Source organism: Fringilla coelebs, assembly GCF_963513975.1.
Source record: "Fringilla coelebs genome assembly, chromosome: Z".
In the NCBI taxonomy this organism is placed as follows: Eukaryota; Metazoa; Chordata; class Aves; order Passeriformes; family Fringillidae; genus Fringilla; species Fringilla coelebs.
This window is the reverse complement of record NC_140031.1, coordinates 36,899,711-36,917,160: the sequence shown is the minus strand read 5'-3', so window position 1 is coordinate 36,917,160 and position 17,450 is coordinate 36,899,711. Positions and strand designations below refer to the sequence as shown.

Sequence of the window (17,450 nt, the reverse complement as noted above, 5' to 3'; positions counted from 1 at the left end):
CACACACCCTGCCATGTGCCCTGGTAAAAGATGACATTGCTTCCATTTCCATCTGCTGAGACCATCCTGATGATGTGGGTGGTATTGAGTAGACAGCAGTGAAACCATCCCCTTTTCTCTGTTTCTGGGATGATACCATTTATCTAAAACTAGAGATGCTGTCATCTGCTTGCCTTTTACTGACATGGGTCTGTAATTTTCTAACACTGGCAAGCAAAAAAATTAAAAAGAAAAACAGAAGTAAAAAAGCAAATGACATTGAGAATGTTAAGCACAGGAATCATGAATGAAAAAATGAAAAACACTGAATGGACCCATATCTTTGCTTTCATGCCACCATTTTATTTCTTTGAGTGTTTTAGAAATGGACTGCAATTTCAGAATCAGCACCTATGGATCTTAAGGAAGCGACAGAATGGAAAGACACATTTGTCTAAGCAAAAAGTATGTGCTTTCCAAACCAGTGAATGAATATTTTGATAAACATTTGAAATCTGTCTCAACTTCTAATGGGATTGAAAATGTTACAGGAGAAACAAAAAGCTGAAGAAGCACTAAATGAGCTGAAGCGCCAGTATGACACTGAAGTTGGGGATCTTCAGGTGACAATAAAAAAACTTAAAAAGGTGAGTTGAAGTCTGGTGAGTTTTAAGAGATCTTGACCTTATGAAATGCCTCCCTCAAGATGGATAATCATAATTGTAGGTTTCTAATTTAATTTGTATTAGTAAGTGGCAACTGCAGATAATTTTTAGGTTGTGTTGACATTCTGTGCTTTTGTATTCATACTGTGTAATTTGTTGAAATACTTAGGAAAGGGAGCAGCAACTATTACCTAAATTCTCTAGCTTAACAGTTTTCTAGGTCCATTTGGTTATTAACATTACAGTTACCTAGTCTTATATTTGGTCCATTAGAAATAGTCCAATAGATTGCCACTAAGTATTTTAATTTATAAATAGAGATGGAATTGGCAACCCAGACATAGTAATTTACAGATAGTGCCTTGTAGTATCCAACTTTAAGTATAGTGCCCTTTTAGAACTCAATTGCGATCTGATCTTGTAATTTGATACCTAGTAATAAAGTAAAATGAAATCTCAGATAGTAATGATTTTGGGGATATTTTGTAATTTGGGTTTAATTTTGACCTTGGTTTTTGCTGTAAGTTTTAGCAGAATTATAGAAAGCAAAGTGGGTATATTTTTTGGGTTTTGTATTTAATTTAACTAAGAAGAGCATTTGTAGAAATTGAAATTTCTTACAAGAAAGATGAGAGCTTCTTGTCCAAGTACTACATAGCTGGGGTAGTAATATTTTTTTATAATTTCTTTAAAGTGAGTGTTTATCTCTGTTTCTGTCTTAACAGCAGTCTTCTGTGTCACCAGCTATAAATATTTTATACCTAAAGAGTGCAAAATGCATATCAATTTTCTAGAAAGCCAGTGATTTTTTAAAATTATGCTGTCTGCTAGTACATTTGGAAAAACTCTCGTGTTTTAAAAACTTTAGTAACTGTAAAACCTTTTAAGGATTATTTATTGTGATTTACATAAGGTTATTTTTTTTTAATCGGAACAATCCAATACATTAATTGTGATCTATTTTTTTTAATACTTCAAGCTGGAGGAGCAATCCAAATATGTCAATCACAGGGAAGATGTAGTTGAACTGAAAAAAAGGATACATGATATGTTGCTGGTAAGAGAATATTATTATTGTTCACATATTTATTTAGCCTCAGTTTTAGTTTCTGCAGTACAGATTGTTATACTTGTGGAGATTTGGGGTTTGATTTTTTGTTGGTTTCCTTTTTTTTTTTAACATTTAGTAATGGTAATCTAGAAAGTAAACCTTTGAAGTCATGGGTAAGTGTATGTGGATCTTTTAAGTTGAAAAAGAACCTGTTTAAATGTCTATGCATTCTATGTGGGACATTTAGAAATGGCTTGAGATTATGTGGTCCCATTTTTTTTGTAACTGAATGGAAAAATAAAGGTTAAGAGGTTCTTGCCTGTTAATTTAATGACTTCTCTGTTGATTTAGCCTTCCTTCATTTTCTTTCCCTCCCAATGCCAAATTTTAGTGTTTCATTTTTATGTCACTTGGGTTTTTAAAAACTGTGGTTTTTATTCTGCAATTATAATATATCAACATTTTGTGGAGGTGACTATGACAGCTAACATCTAATATCTTCCTTTTATGAAGGAAAATCAGAGACTTAAGAAAGATCTCTTAGAAGCGCAAACAAATATAGCTTTTCTGCAGAGTGAATTAGATACCTTGAAAAGCGAGTATGCAGATCAGTCTTTGAACACTGAGAGGTAAGTTACTTCTACAGGATAATATTTTCACAAGGGAAAAAACAAAATCTATTCTCTGATGTAATTATTATGTATGCAGTTGGCAACGGTTATTTTCTAAATTTGCCTTAAAGGGTAGGGATATGTTTGATACCATGTCATCAATGCTGTTGATTTTTCTTGTTAGGTTTCTGAAAGAGCTAGTTCTGGCTATGATGCAAACTCTCTCAATCTTACAACAGTATCCACTGATTTTAGTGGGACTTTATTAGGAATAAAACAACAGTACAGCATCAGACTTTTTTTTTCTTCATGGCTTGCACTCGCATGATGATCTGTATGAATTTTAGGGAGAATAGTTTTGGAAGCTTTCCATGTCTATTTTAACCATTTGTTTTTCTAAAATGAATGAAAGCTACTTCTAGTTGCTCTTTAAAAGGAGCATAAAGGGGAGTTTCATTGTATGGTTATTGTCAGATAATACAAATTATATTTGAAGGGAAAAGGAGACAATCCCTATGGTTATTTTGTACAATTTTCATTTTTCATTCACAGTCTTTGTTGAGTTATAATGCAGAGATTAATGAAGTCACCAAATGGTCTTACTTTGCATAAAACTGCTCTCAGCATATTTTAGCATAAATGTAAACTCTGCCAAAGGCAATATGGTGAGAATGTAAGAATATCCTGTTAAGTATAAATTCATTTAAGTTTGGTGGTTTTGGTTTTTTTTTTCCCCAGGGATCTAGAAATTATCCGAGAGTATACTGAAGACAGAGATAATCTGGAAAGACAAATTGAAATACTTCAGTAAGTTTTTAGAAATTCAGTTTTTTATTATCAAAATTTGTCCCACCACATTTGGGATAAGTATGCAAAAGATCAGGTTGAAATTTCGGGAAAAGTTCTGAGTGAAAATACTGAAATGGCCTATATTGTCATAAAAGGTGTTGTTCTCAACTGTCATAAATGTTACTGTGGTATTAACTCTACTGTGGTGCTGACCCAGTAACACTTCAGTTGGTTTCTTTCCATTTCTTTTCTTAGCCCCCCTAACTTTCATTTCTTTCTAATAAGCTGAATGTGATTTGAGTCTATCCATGCTATCATAAAAATTATTGCCTCACTCCTTTTTCTATTGGCTTTGCTTCTCCAGTAACTCCCTGTCTTATTGTTGTCTGGAAAGTACTAAAAGTGTGCAGTATTATACAATATGTGCACAAGAAGGGTCACAATGAATAGATTTTTTTATATCTTTATTTAATATCCTTATCCTAAAACAAATACTTTATTTCAAGCAGATTAATGATATTTGTCTTCAGAATCACCTCAACAATATTTAAAGGGTAGTCATTTTGTACAGAAATGGCTGGACTAGTTGTTTTGTTGTGTGGGTTGTTTTTTGGGGTTTTTTTGAGACCATGCTGTACAAGTGAAAATGGGCTCCCTGGGCTGCCACTGAAGCCTAAAATTCACAGTGATTTTTTCAAATTATTTGTCTGACTATTTGTCAGTGTGTTTCTAGTTTTATGTTACTCTTTAGTGTTTAGCTAAAGAAAAAAAGGGCTTTTGTAGAAGTATTTCGAAAATTTTTCTTTTGGAGTTTTTTATGTTTTCTTGAGTTCTACAAGTTAAACTGTGTTTCCTTGTTAGATCAGCTAATAGAAAATTACATGACAGCAACGATGGTTTAAGAAGTGCACTCGAAAACAGTTTCAGCAAGTACAACAGATCATTGGTATGTATTTATGATTTTGTTTCATTGTCATAGAAGGTGTAAGAATCAGCAACTCATTTAAACTGGTACCTCGCTGGGTACTGAGGAAACTGATGTTTTTTCAGTGGACTCACTGTGGGAATACTTCTGTGTAGTTTTGTTAGATTTTACTTACATGTTGTTAAATATTGGAAGTTTTGTTAGAGCATAGGTGCTTTCCAGGTGCTTTGGAAAATTACTATTTTTTTAATAGTCTGTGATATTCAATGAGGTGAATAAATCAAGAGTTTCTCTTGCGCTGAGGAAATGTATTTGTGTTATGTATGGGAGTGTCCTACCACTGACAACACACTTTCTCAGAAAACTGCCCTTTTTTAATAGTAAGATCTTAACCTAACTCAAAGTTTGGTCCAGGCAAGTCATTGGGAAAATGAATAGCATGGACTACTTATAGAGACCTTAGTCAGATCCTTTTGGGCTCTCAGAACTGTATTGGAGTATCTTGTAGCAAATGTCACCTGACATCCTCCAAACTAGAGAAAGGAAGGCTTGAAGGCTTGAAAGTAAGAAAAAACCTACTCTACACTGTCATTTTGCAATCCTGTGAAACCTGTTGAAACTCTTAAAACTAATGATTGGGCATCATGAGGAAAGCAGCTTTTTTAGAAGGATGGGGCCAGAATAATGGGCTCACAAAGACAATACTGGACAGGAAGGAGGAAAATAAGGGTCAGTTCACTGCCTGTTTGCAGTATTCCATATCAATGAACATAAGTGCTTTTTGTTGATACAAGCTACCAGAGCTTGTTGCTTTTTGTTGACACAAGCTACAGATGCAACAATGGATACCATTTCCTACTGTCATGCCTGGAAATATAAATGAGAATATTACATAGAAGACAGAAGAAGCTGTTTCCAGTGAATAAATGTATGGAGGCACAGCAGAATGTACAGAATACTTTTATCACATGCTATTAGTTGAGACCTTTCCCTCATTATCTCTCTTAGGAACTAGGAGGTACACTTCTGAAACTAGCTTAGCTAGTGACAGTTCCCCTTTCTTTTCAGTAGTCAGCATGTCATGGTATAAATATCACTTTTCAAAGCTTACCATTTCAGAGTCTTGAGGCAGTCAATGAAATCATCCTCCTGGAAATTCTGTTGTCTTTTGTAGTTGAACATGTCTAGTATGTTCAGTATAAAGGCAGTGGTGAAGCCTAAATGCTATAGGTAATAAGCCTTCTGACCCTCAGTCATATGTGAAGTATGAGGTTTAACTAAATGTAAGTAGCTAAATATATATATTAAAAAAATAAAGAAACATATATTAAATACATCCAATTTGTAATTTTGATGATGCACACTTTTTTTCTCAACAAATCTAGATATAATCTTCTGTGTTCATCAAAGTTATAATGCATTTACTGTCTGTCTGTTGCAGCGGTTAGCAAATACCTCACCTGGAAGTACCATTTCTAGAAGCAGTCCTAAATTTAATGGTGACCATTCTCCTTTAAATCCACGGTATGACAGGTAAGCCGGGCTTGCTTTTGTTAGTTTGAGAAAGGCTTGTCTTAGAAGAACAGATTAGTGTTAAGTGTCAGACAATAGTTCTGTCTGATTTAAAAGTAATGTGTGACCATAGCATGTGATCCAAAATATACTAAAGTCAATAGGGTTTTCTTAATTACTTCAGAAAGCTCAGGATATTCCTCTTCAGTAGAAGCCATAAACCTGCAGAAAGGTCAGACAGCTTCTTGTCTGGTCTTTGCCTCTTTTGATTCTAGTTTCAGTCTCAGCCTTTTTGTCTCCAAGAAACTATAAAACTCTTCTGAGGACCTTTGTTAGCCTTTCTCTGTACTTGGGAAATAAAAATTTTTGGTTTTATGTTCAGCTTGTGTGCCTTTTTTCCCCTATAATAATTAGTACAAATATGGGACTGATTCTTCAAATCACCTAATCTCACACTGATATGCAAGAGTTGTGGATGCACTTGGATATTAATGGGATAAGAGTACAAAACCACTAAGTTATCTAAATGCAATTAGATAGCCAGAGGTATTTATTTTTGTACTTACTAGATACAGATTGTTGATCACAACTTCCTCATCATTTCAGAGACACACTGAAGACAGTGGGTACTGGAGGCAACCCTGAGTGCTGTCAGTCATGTTATGCTTTCACTCTTGTTTTTTTAAACAGATCCATCAGCAAAAATATGTGTCCTTACTCAATTGATAGATTATTTTGTCTTCTTTTTCTTTCAGTGGTATTCCAAACCATAGAGAGATCTCTAATAGAGGTCTTACTAGTCTGCCAGAAAGAAAAATGTCTTGGATAGGAATTAAATTAACTTCACACTTATCTCCATTCATTCAGTAGTGTCCTTCTTATTCTGTTGTCTCCATGTGAGATGTGTTTGCTGGCTGTAAAGTTTTGGTTGTCAAAAGTGCTTTCCTGTTTCTGAATGCACATAAACCCAATTCCCTAATGTTGGACCCTCTGCAAATTCTTAGAGGTATCCACTCTAAGTTGCATATTACATTCAGTAATTTTCTGAGGGAGTAACTAAAACCTCTCTGGAGCTTTGTTATGTTGTTCTTTATGAATATTCATTAGTACATGCCACATGGTGCAATCCTTGCATTTCCACAAAAGTGAGAAATACAAACCACTTTAGAAGAAAGTTTATGTGGGAGGAATAAAGCTTAGTCTTAACATGTGTGACTTGATAGTATCAAAAGACAAAAAGAGATGTGAATGTCCCAAAACCTGTTTGTTTTCAGTACTTTGTCTCTTGACATCAGATCAGCATTAAGAGGTATTGGTTTGTATACTAATATATTTTAAGAAATCTGTTCTAAAATGTATGATTTTTTTTTGTCTGTAACATTCATCTTGGTCTAACTTGCTTTAAGCATACATGAAATTCCCAGCATTGAATTCATAGTTCAGTGCAGTTGAGAATTGCCTACTTAAGAGCTTCATTTCATGGAATGCCTGACAAGCTTAACTTTGTTATAACATGCACTCTTCCTCAGTAGTTCAGTGATTTAATATAGGCGAGTAAGTGCATGAATACAAAGACCATGTGTGCTTTGATATCCTACAGCAAAGATCACATGCATTCATGTGATTATTCATTAGCCTGAAGGGTGTAAATTAGATGGTTCTGAATGTTACTGCATAGGACAATGATGCCACTGTCACCCCCATTTGGTCAGGTGCAGGGAAGAATTCGACTCAGTAACAGCTTCATAATTTGGTGATTTTCCCCAGTGTACTCTCCTGTGTTGTGCCATCACAGGGGTGCCCCCCGGGGAGCAAGCTGTTATTACAAGGATTGATGCTGACCTTGTCTGCTCTAGCAGGTCAGTGCATCACATCCATTCCCAACAGGGCTAAGCCAGACCCTCTCTTGTCTGCTATGACTTGGAGACCTTTATTGCCTCACTTTCGTTGATGCCTGTCCCTGTCTTGCTTTTTTATAAGATTGGTTTTCGTAGGATTCACTCAATTAATCTTCCTATTTCTGTGGTTTTATTTGCATAAATAAACTCTTTTTTTTTCCCGTAACCTATACTGTCGTAGCAGCATTCATATTTTTATATATTACAGTATCCAGAATGAAAAAAAAAAAAAAGACTTTTAAAGGAAGTTTAAGGGAAAAGAGAGGAATTCTGTGTAAAAGTTTAGGTTTTGCGTAGTCTATCAAACTATAAGAAAATTATTCAGTGACTTCTTCCACCATTACTGATCTCCTGAACTTGGCTACTCCATCTTCTATATTTATAGCTGTTTATTATTGCCATGTGTGCCTCTGTGAACAAATGCATTCATTTAAATGAGATACAATATGTCAAGGTCGTTTTATGTCTTAGAGTAGGCTAAAATTTGCTAAAACATCATATGTATTTTTCTTTTTTCTCATGTCTTCATAGTACATCACTTTCTGAATTTTTTTTAGATAGGCTTTTTAAAATCAACAGATAGTCATAATAACTGAGACTTGGAAAGTCATCATCAGTAACACAGATTAAATAATTTGATCTGAGCTTCCCAAGGCATATGATTGAGAAAGAAATTCTTTATAAAGGCAAGATAGAGATTGACATATGTCTTAAACTTAACATTAGCATTTCTAAGAACTGACTGTTCCAGAAGGGCTCAGATTTTATTGGGAAGAGCAATTATTTATTATTGGTATTTGTAATATGGAATAATTTTTTGACCCCCTCCAATATTTTCTTATTAGGTCATCTCATTCGTCTTGTGTCGATGAAGATTATGATTCTTTAGCACTTTGTGACCCGATGCAAAGGATAAACTGTGAAGTTGACAGCTTACCTGAGAGCTGTTTTGACAGTGGTTTGTCTACTCTGAGAGATTTAAATGAGTATGATTCAGAAGTGGAATATAGGCATCAAAGGATTTTTCAAAGGTCACAATGTATGCAAGAAGGCTTTGGTGGTGATGCTTCTGATACAGATGTAAGTGCCAGATTTACTTCTTCTCTGAGAAAAGCCTTTGATTGGAGACAAAATTAGCTTCCTGTTTTTAAAATAAAATGGATCTTTGCCCACGGGCCAATTAAAAGTAAATATTTGGGTCATACGTATTTAAATTAATTAGTGAACATTTTTTTGAGAACATAAAAGTAGCCCTCTTTTTGAATTTGCATTTTTTGATACCTTTTTGAGGTAATAACTTAATTTCTGAAGTTTATGTAATTTTTGAAGGTTGTTAAACTGTATGCAGAAAGGAGCTCATTTTCTAATGATAAAAAAGTGGATAGAAACAAAATAGGTTTCTATTCACGTCTTCTTACTGTGCTGTGGCAGTGGAGAAAAAAGCACATATGAGATAGAATACTGTTATTTCATGCATTGACTTACAGGCTGAAGTCTTGGAGAATTTAAAAAATTGAAGAAGATGTTCCTGTGTCTGTTTTATTGTTAGTAACATTGAAAGAGTTTCTGAGGACTACATGTAAAAATATCAAGCACAGTATAATATGAGGGTTTTTTTAAGGTAAACTGTTTGCTGTGTGTTCAATAGACATTAATCTCTGTGGAGACTTTGCTATGAATAATGTTCACTACAGCTGTGCTCTGCTTAATTTAGCTTGAGTAGTAGTAGCATAGAAAGTGATGTTTTTGGGGAAATTCATAATGTTTGCAAAATAAGCTTTGAAATAAATGATTGTCCTAATTGTTTATTGTGACTATGTTATAAGCTGAAATTTTCTTATAGAAATTAGTTTCCTCTATTAGAGTACTGAAAGAATGGATGCCAAACAATAAAAATGTTAAAAGACAAAATGTGGATTATACTAAACAGCAGAAATGAATGAGAACATAATTATCACAATATTTTGATTAGAATTGCACAGCTGTATCTGGTCATTTATCTCTGTTTAATCCAAACTGTTAAAATGTTTTCATCAGTCTTAGCCTTTACAGAAAAACATACTTTTCTCACCAGAGAACTAACTCATACTTTCAGGTTCCAGAGATCAGAGATGAAGAAGCATACAGTCCTGCTAACAGCACTGCAGTTTTAGACTGGAAGCCCTCACGACCAGTTAGTCGAAGCAGCTCAGTTGCTTCAACGAGGAAACACATATCTGCTCTCGCCCCTCAGGTAACCAGTTCTTCAGGGGAAAAATGGAAAAGAATGATACAGAGGGGTGAGGTTTTTTTATGAGTTGTTACAGAGAGATTATTTTTATTTTCAGTCAGATGCAACTGAATGTACTCCAAAATACCCCAATACAGAGAAGGCTTACAAGATTGTTCTTGCTGGAGATGCAGCAGTGGGAAAATCCAGCTTTCTAATGAGACTTTGCAAGAATGAATTTCAAGGCAATACCAGTGCAACTCTGGGTATAGTTTGTGTTCTTCTTAAAATATTGAAATGAATTGCATTGTTACTTTTCAGCGAAGAGGATGGAAGACTTGCCTTTGTGATTGCTTGCTAGGGATATGCGCACAGTTTCTCATGCAGGCTGTGAGACCTAATTGAGTACCAAAGCTTAGTAATAACAGCTGTTTGTAGTGGAAAATAAGGTACTGGTCTAATTTAGTTTTTCTTTATGAAGCCTCTTTCTGCACAAGGCACCAGAGGAAAAATATCAGTGTAAGGAACTTTTGGTATGTGTATGAGTTTTTCTGCATTTTTCATTGCTTTCTCATGTTCTCAACACTTCTGTCTTTCTTTAGTATTTCATACTGTCCTTTGATGTCTTTCCTACTATTTTTGTTGCAATTTCTTCAAAGTGTTATTGAAGCTTTGGTTTAAATACAGCTAGAAGGATTTCTGACTGACTTCTTCTGCATATTAGTATACTTGTCAGCTAACAAACTTAAGTCTTAAGGATTCCAAAGACTGGATTTTATCTTCCAATCAAATAATACTTACAAGTTTGTTTCATTGCCTCTTGTCAGGATTTTTTTTCCAATTTGTCTTTTTCTTCCTTGGTATTTGAAATCAAGTTTCTTATAAAACATTTTCACTTCTTTGATAAAACTGTTTAGTGAAATAAAGCAGTGAGAGATCTTACTTGTTGTTCAGGATGCGGTTTGTATCAATTCTTCTGCGAAAAGGCAAATACATTCTGGGGATTATTGCATTTCAGAAGTATGGGCATGACTGATTGAAATCTCATAACCTATTAAAAAAAGATGAATTGTGGATAAACTGTTGTATATAGCCCCTACCTTTTAATTTTTTTGTGGTCTCTTTAAGATTATTGATGGGTTATTTTAGACTATACATATGATTCTTTCCAGGTGTGGATTTTCAAATGAAAAGACTAATTGTTGATGGAGAACCTACAGTGTTACAGCTGTGGGACACAGCTGGGCAGGAGAGGTTAGTGATCCTCTGCACTTATCTTATTTGAATTCTTTTGTTTGTAAATGTCATTTGCCTTTTTTCATCTAGCTGGAAAAACCCAATAATTGTATGGTCCATATGTAAATAACTGTAAACAGATGCAATTTTCCTCTGCTGAGGCCTCAAGACAGCTGTTTATGTGTTAGCTTTGATGATGCTTGAGGTATCAAGAGAAATGGTTGAGGTTCACCACAGGATTAATGAACTAAATCTGTGTGTCCCTCCTTGGCAGTCCTGAATAATGGAATACATGCGTATGGTTTCTTCTGTTTTGAGTCTTTAGCTTTCTTTGTTCATATACACCTGTATTTTTAAGCAGGCTCTTTCTTAGGGATTCCCTTCCCTTCCTCCCCATCTTCTGTTCTTACCTTGAAAATCATGGTTCTGATTTGCATTGTATTTAGTATATAAAAACTTCTTTCCAAAGACTTTGGAATTTTGCTAAAAATATCTCTGTATATTGGTGAATTTATATCCATGATTCTTCAAAATGCTGTGTAAAGTTTCCTCAGGATCCTGTGACATCTTTACTTTAGGGCTTATTAAGAGGTTAATCTAGTGCTGTGGAAGTCAGTTTAATATGTTCATTGACCAAGATTTGTGTTGGCTCTATGTAGGTAGGGATCCAATCATTCTTCTTCTCATGTAAAATATTTGTGAAGAATATCTTAATATCCATTGTAAATACCGAGTTACTGTACTTGGTTGAGTAGATTGTATAAAGTTCATGACAAAGATTGATCATGAAGTCCTCAAATAAGTTTACTGGATTTCTATCTTTTTCAAAGGAAGTAATTTGAGCAATCAGTTTAGGAAGTTACATGTAGGTGAATCGTAGAATCATGGAACCATTAATATCTTAGTGATATTAAACTGAACTATTATTCGATAATGTGGCCTTATGAAAATCTTTTCTTTTTTTCTGAAAGATTTCGAAGTATTGCTAAATCATACTTCAGAAGAGCAGATGGTGTCTTACTGCTATATGATGTAACATGTGAAAAAAGCTTTATTAATGTGAGAGAATGGGTGGATATGATTGAGGTAAGACCCTTACATATGTTAGAACTTATAAGCTATGTTTCACTGCTTGATTAGTTTTTTTATTTATAAAATTATATTGGATGTAAATTGTAATTATCCAGACTGGAGGCTGTTATAGAAATAAAGTTATATGGAAGTCCTAAATGTATCCTGACATACTCAGAATTCAATCTGATGCATCTTTTTGTGTTAAAGGATGTTGTGCAATGACACTCTTCCCATTCATTTCCTTTGGAAATTATTGTGGCAGCACATTTCAGATACCTTCTTGTGGATGGCTTGAATATTCCTCGGAGTCTTTGCATTTTAAACCAATATATTAGATTCTGTAAATTAGCTATAGCTTAAGTGAAATTTTCAGTATGTATTTCTACTTGTACTTCTTTGTTTTTTATTTGAATTTGAATTTGCATTTATTGCAAGGGATTTTTTCTCTTGTGCTCAGGATGCTTAATAGGAGGGAAAGTGGCAAGCAAAATACTGGTCTAATGCTGTGAAAGCATTTTCTTCTAGTCATAGTATAGGAGTTGGTTACTTTTCCCTTAGTAATTTTGTCATACAGCATTTAGATGCAGTAACCAATTCCATTAGATTAACTTAACACATTAATTTCCTTTTTGGGAAACGAGGCTTATGGGAATGGAAACACAGGCTGATAGTTAAGCTGATTGCTTACATTTTGAGTGGTTTATAGAAAGTTCACAGCATTGCTTTCATAATTTGTCAGGTTTTTCCTACTAATATGCAAGACTTTGTGGAAAGGAAATTGATATGACATGACGATGCTAGCCACTTCTTTGTATTCTGAGGGTTCTAGCAATAAGGAAATAAAATTCTCCTTACAGGATGCAACTCACGAGAATATTCCAATTATGATGGTGGGAAACAAGGCAGATCTCCGTCAAGATGTTACAGAACAAGGGCAAAAGTGTGTGCCTATAAACTATGGAGAAAAGCTGGCTATGGTAAGGTCCAAGTGTACCTTCATTAGTATAAAATGGTCTTAGGAATTTTAATCTGAAAACCATGTGAGAAACTAGCAAACAAAGGTAATGTTATGTTCATTTTTCCAAGCCAAGTAATGAGGATTCATGGACACTTTGCATTAAACTATCGTGTTTTGATGGTGTTTGCTGGGTTAAATCACATCTCAGTGTCTGCTGAGCTGAAGTTCATTATTGGCTTTGAAAGACTTCTCAGCCTTTCTCATAAAAAGGTGAATGGACAGGAGACTTGAGTTTTTCTGCTGCCGAATAGAAGTTACCAGTTCAAATATGAGGCCCAGTATTGACTGATATGTGTCTGTCCAGATTTTGTGTGGAATATTTTCATCTTCAAGAGACTATCTTGTATTCCTGCCAGGTGTGCAGAAAGAAAAAAGGAATTCTCTGCTATAAATAGAAGTGTGAGCAAGTTTTTTTTGCGTGTATTTATATGGGTGAAAGTGATGCACAAATCCTATATTTTGTAGAATAGGAGGAGTCTTGAGGGTCTTGAGTGGCTGAGTGCTTGCACAGGTTGTCAGTTATACTGGGACAAGATACTATGTCTATTACTTGTGGAATAATGGGGTTTTTTGTTAACCTACAATAACCAGATGCTATAGTTACTGTAGCTACTAAGTTAAAGTTAACCTGTCCTGGCCACTTTCTTACCACTTTGCAGTCTTGTGGGCAAGAAGGCTGAGTTTGAGCATTAAACTTATAATATGGCTTTTATTCAGTCTATTAATTCAGAATATACTGATTATAAACCAGAAATAATTAAAAACCAATTACTGTTTTATTTCACAGTACTAAAGAGAATGTGTTGGACAATGAAGAGTACTAGAAGAAATCCTGTTCATTTAAATGTACTGTCATTCTTTGTGTTATTCAGGAAACAATTTGTAATTAAATGTACCCATTCACATGGGAACCATCTCAGATCAGTTAAGCTTAACATTTTATTTTTACTCCCAGACTTACAATGCACTATTCTGTGAAACAAGTGCTAAAGATGGATCTAATATTGTAGAAGCAGTTCTTCATCTTGCTCGGTAAGTAACTATGTTTTACTTTCACCTAAACACATCTAAGTATATTTTATAAAGAGGACATTGTATGTGAATGCACATAGAAAGATGCACATATAGTTTTAAAATTGTACCAATGCTAAAAAAAATTTGAAAAGAATACTCTTTTAAATCACTATAGATAAATGCAAGATGTGATGTATTCTCAGTTTAATGAAGTAATATTTTTCTTGAAAATGTTACAAAGTTCTCTCAATAATTAATATTTAAATCACAACTCAGTTACAGAGCCCACAATTTTAAGACCTGTTTGCTGAATGAATTGTAATTTTAATTGTACATGGATTTGTTTTCTTGATACTTTCATAATTTATTTTCAAATGTAATAATTCTATGTGTAATTTTTTTATTCTTTTACACATATTAATATGTATTCAGTTTTATTACTGACCATTCTAATTGCATATATTTTCTTTAAAATTCCCCTTCTCTAAATTATTTACAGCTAGAAATTCTGTTTATGTACATTTAGCACCCTGGTGTTTCTCTTATAGTGTGTGAACCAAATACTACAATTCTGCTACTGTTTCAAACCATTTTTGGTTAAAGTATAATTTTGAAAGGCCTATAGAAAGAAGTAATGGTTCCAAAAAAGTGGTCTGTAATCCATAATCAATCATATGTGCACAGCTTTTAAGTCTGCGTTTCTAAAAAACATCCAACAACATGCATTTTTTCTATGAAAGTAAATTTATACTTGAATCTGAAGTTATTTGGTTTTGTACTTAGAGCTGTGAACATACTCTTTTTTAATGGTAAAATACAGAAGCAAATAAGAAAAACTTCTCAAAAGGAAAAGGAAGATAAATCAGAACATGGGGGAGTTACTAGATATTTAAAAAAAAAATTATCACTATGAATTGCATAGAAATGTCAATATGATTACCAAATTGGAAACTTGTGAGACATGTTGATTCTGTGCTAATTTACATTGCCATACAATAGATGGTGATGAACTCTGCAGCACGTAGTGGTAAAAATAGATGAGTGAACATGAATAGAAATGTGTTAATTGAGTGCAATTTTTTGGTTTTGTTTTTTTACAGTGAGGTGCGAAAACGAAGTGATAATCAAGATGATACAAGATCAGTAACCAGCCTAGCTGGGACACCTGTCAAAAAGTCGGCACTCACGAAAAACTGTTGTAATGTTTAAATTACAGATAATTTTCCTTAACTAAATAACTTGTATATTTTAAAAAACCCAAGCCAACAACCAAACCAAAACATTTCAATGGTGTTTCCGTTTTATTAAGGATTTATACATTTGTATATTTAGAAACGACACAAAATGTTCAAAATCTAGACTCTACTTTCTGCTCATTTAAATTTGTGAAATTGATTCACCCCATAGACTATTTTTTCACTTTTTTAAAGTAATATTATTCAGTGCAATGATCTCAGAATCAATGCTATAGTAGTCACTGCATACAATATTGTAATATATATTATTGTCTCTACCTGCATGTTTCTTTATGGCATTCATGTGTCTTATATACAGAGCATAGTAATATCCAATATCACTCACAGGTTAAAAAAAAAATTACAGCTTCAGTTAATTTAATCTCTTTTTGATCATGTCTGCTTATCTAGTTTTTGACAGCCTTAAGTATATGTTGATTAAACATTTCTTAAGAAAACTCCGAAGCATTAAGGCTTGCCTAGGTCCAAGTTATCCCTAAGTTTACAGGAGCCAGAATGCTCTTTATCAGAAGAAGACAGTGGCAGGTGCATGGTGTTCTGTTGTAATTCCTCAAAAGTTGGCTAGTTAGAATGTATTTCATTTTGAGCGCTGGGGTTTGACTAAGAAGTGAGAAATAGACGTTGTAACTGATTCTACACAGCTAAGAGGTGAAAGAATAATTTTTCTGGACTATTACAGTTCAGAATTCTTGAGAGAATGTAGCACCTGTGATATGTAGGATGCTGAAGTGAGTTATGATCCAGTATCTATCTGCCTGTTTAAGCTAGATCATTATTGTTACTACAGACTGGTATGAGTTGTAATTTTTCCTTTGCTTTTTCAAATATCTTCTATTCAGTCAGTAACTGAAGGATTGTAATAGTACCTAGGAGTCTGATTTAATATATATTTTAATGCATTTTTAATGAGTTTTAAATCAGCAGGTGAAAGAATTGCTGCACATGCACAGCATTTGTATAAATTTTTCAGTAAAAGAGAACCCTGGAATAAGCGGCAATCACTTTAATGACAGTTCCTTCAACTGATTTTAGAAAAGTTCTGAGAAACTTACCAGGGGGTGGTAGCTTTAGGTGTCAGCATCTCTAAACACTGAGTTTTGTTTAAAATAGTTTCCAAGAGTTCAATAGTATAGTAAAAAATTATGAGCATTTATACAGTTAGTGGTCAAAATCCAGTTCTTCTTAACTTTCATTGATTTTGATCAAAATCGGATATGATCTTTTCAGAGCCAGAAAACTGTTATCTCCTCTGTTTCCATTAATAAAACCTCTCCAGGCTGAAGCCTAGTTCAGTAAAGCAAACCTGGAAAAAGTTTTATCAACTGATGGAAAAACAGTCTGACTACCAGCTATTTGCTGCATTTGATCAGCACTGTATGTCAACACTGTATGACCTGTACTGTGTTATCTCACATATAAAATGTGGGAATCTGAGAAACAGGATGGTTCATAATTCACAAGTAATAAAAAGGTTTCAACTAGGAAAAGAAATGTTTTTAGGCATCCTTTCAAATCTGTAATCAGAGCAGCCAATCCTTGGGTAATTATCAGAAAATTTTTTACCAAGAGAGAGAAATCTAATGCCAGAATGAATAAGACATTTTATTTCACTGTATAATAGTTCAGCCCTAGAAGACAAAACATGTTAGGTGAGGGTTTTTTTTAAGTATTAGGAGAATCTTCGCATGCTACTTAATTCCATGCAGGAGATTTCAGGGTTGTAGCATCTTCCCATACAGTAGTACAGGACACCTCACTGTAGTCCTGAGACATCTGAAGCATGTGGCAAAGAATGCAGGACACTCAAGTGTATCAGGAGTATGTCTAATCACATACATATTGTTTGCTGTTAACCCTATATTATTAAAAAAAAAAAACAAACCCCAAACCAGCTTCAGTTAGCTTCTTTGAGAAGACAAGCCAAATTTAACTGACCGCTTTGATGAGGGCCTTTTCTGTATTCTTTGTGTGAACCCTTCCCATTGTTCATATGAATGAAATGGAAGTAAAATTAATTTGGGAATTGTTCGCGGTAGGGAGAAGTTTGAAAGATGATACAGCGCTTGGTTTGTGAAGTGTGAGCCTTCAACCTGTAGGCATTTGCATTTTCTCGGGATAAGATCAAGATTATAAATTGTTACTTATGTTCCAAAAATCTTTCTCATTCAGTGTTGTTAGCTTGGAGAGCCTGGACTGGGGATCAGTGTTCTATG

General features: G+C 34.1%; 1 protein-coding gene across 1 annotated transcript in view; it reads left to right on the top strand.

The window, feature by feature from the left end:
- The window catches only part of RASEF (RAS and EF-hand domain containing), a gene marked incomplete at both ends in the record, with an annotated part of 28,530 nt that extends 13,340 nt beyond the window's left edge, over positions 1-15,190 (top strand). The window contains 14 exons of the mRNA XM_084224636.1: positions 531-626; positions 1,624-1,701; positions 2,209-2,324; positions 3,045-3,113; positions 3,957-4,041; positions 5,462-5,553; positions 8,276-8,510; positions 9,526-9,663; positions 9,758-9,905; positions 10,812-10,893; positions 11,847-11,961; positions 12,807-12,926; positions 13,923-13,999; positions 15,082-15,190. Of these exons, the coding sequence (XP_084080762.1) occupies positions 531-626; positions 1,624-1,701; positions 2,209-2,324; positions 3,045-3,113; positions 3,957-4,041; positions 5,462-5,553; positions 8,276-8,510; positions 9,526-9,663; positions 9,758-9,905; positions 10,812-10,893; positions 11,847-11,961; positions 12,807-12,926; positions 13,923-13,999; positions 15,082-15,190 (1,560 nt within the window). The remainder of the gene's footprint in view (positions 1-530; positions 627-1,623; positions 1,702-2,208; positions 2,325-3,044; positions 3,114-3,956; positions 4,042-5,461; positions 5,554-8,275; positions 8,511-9,525; positions 9,664-9,757; positions 9,906-10,811; positions 10,894-11,846; positions 11,962-12,806; positions 12,927-13,922; positions 14,000-15,081) is intronic.
- Positions 15,191-17,450: the final 2,260 nt, after the last annotated feature.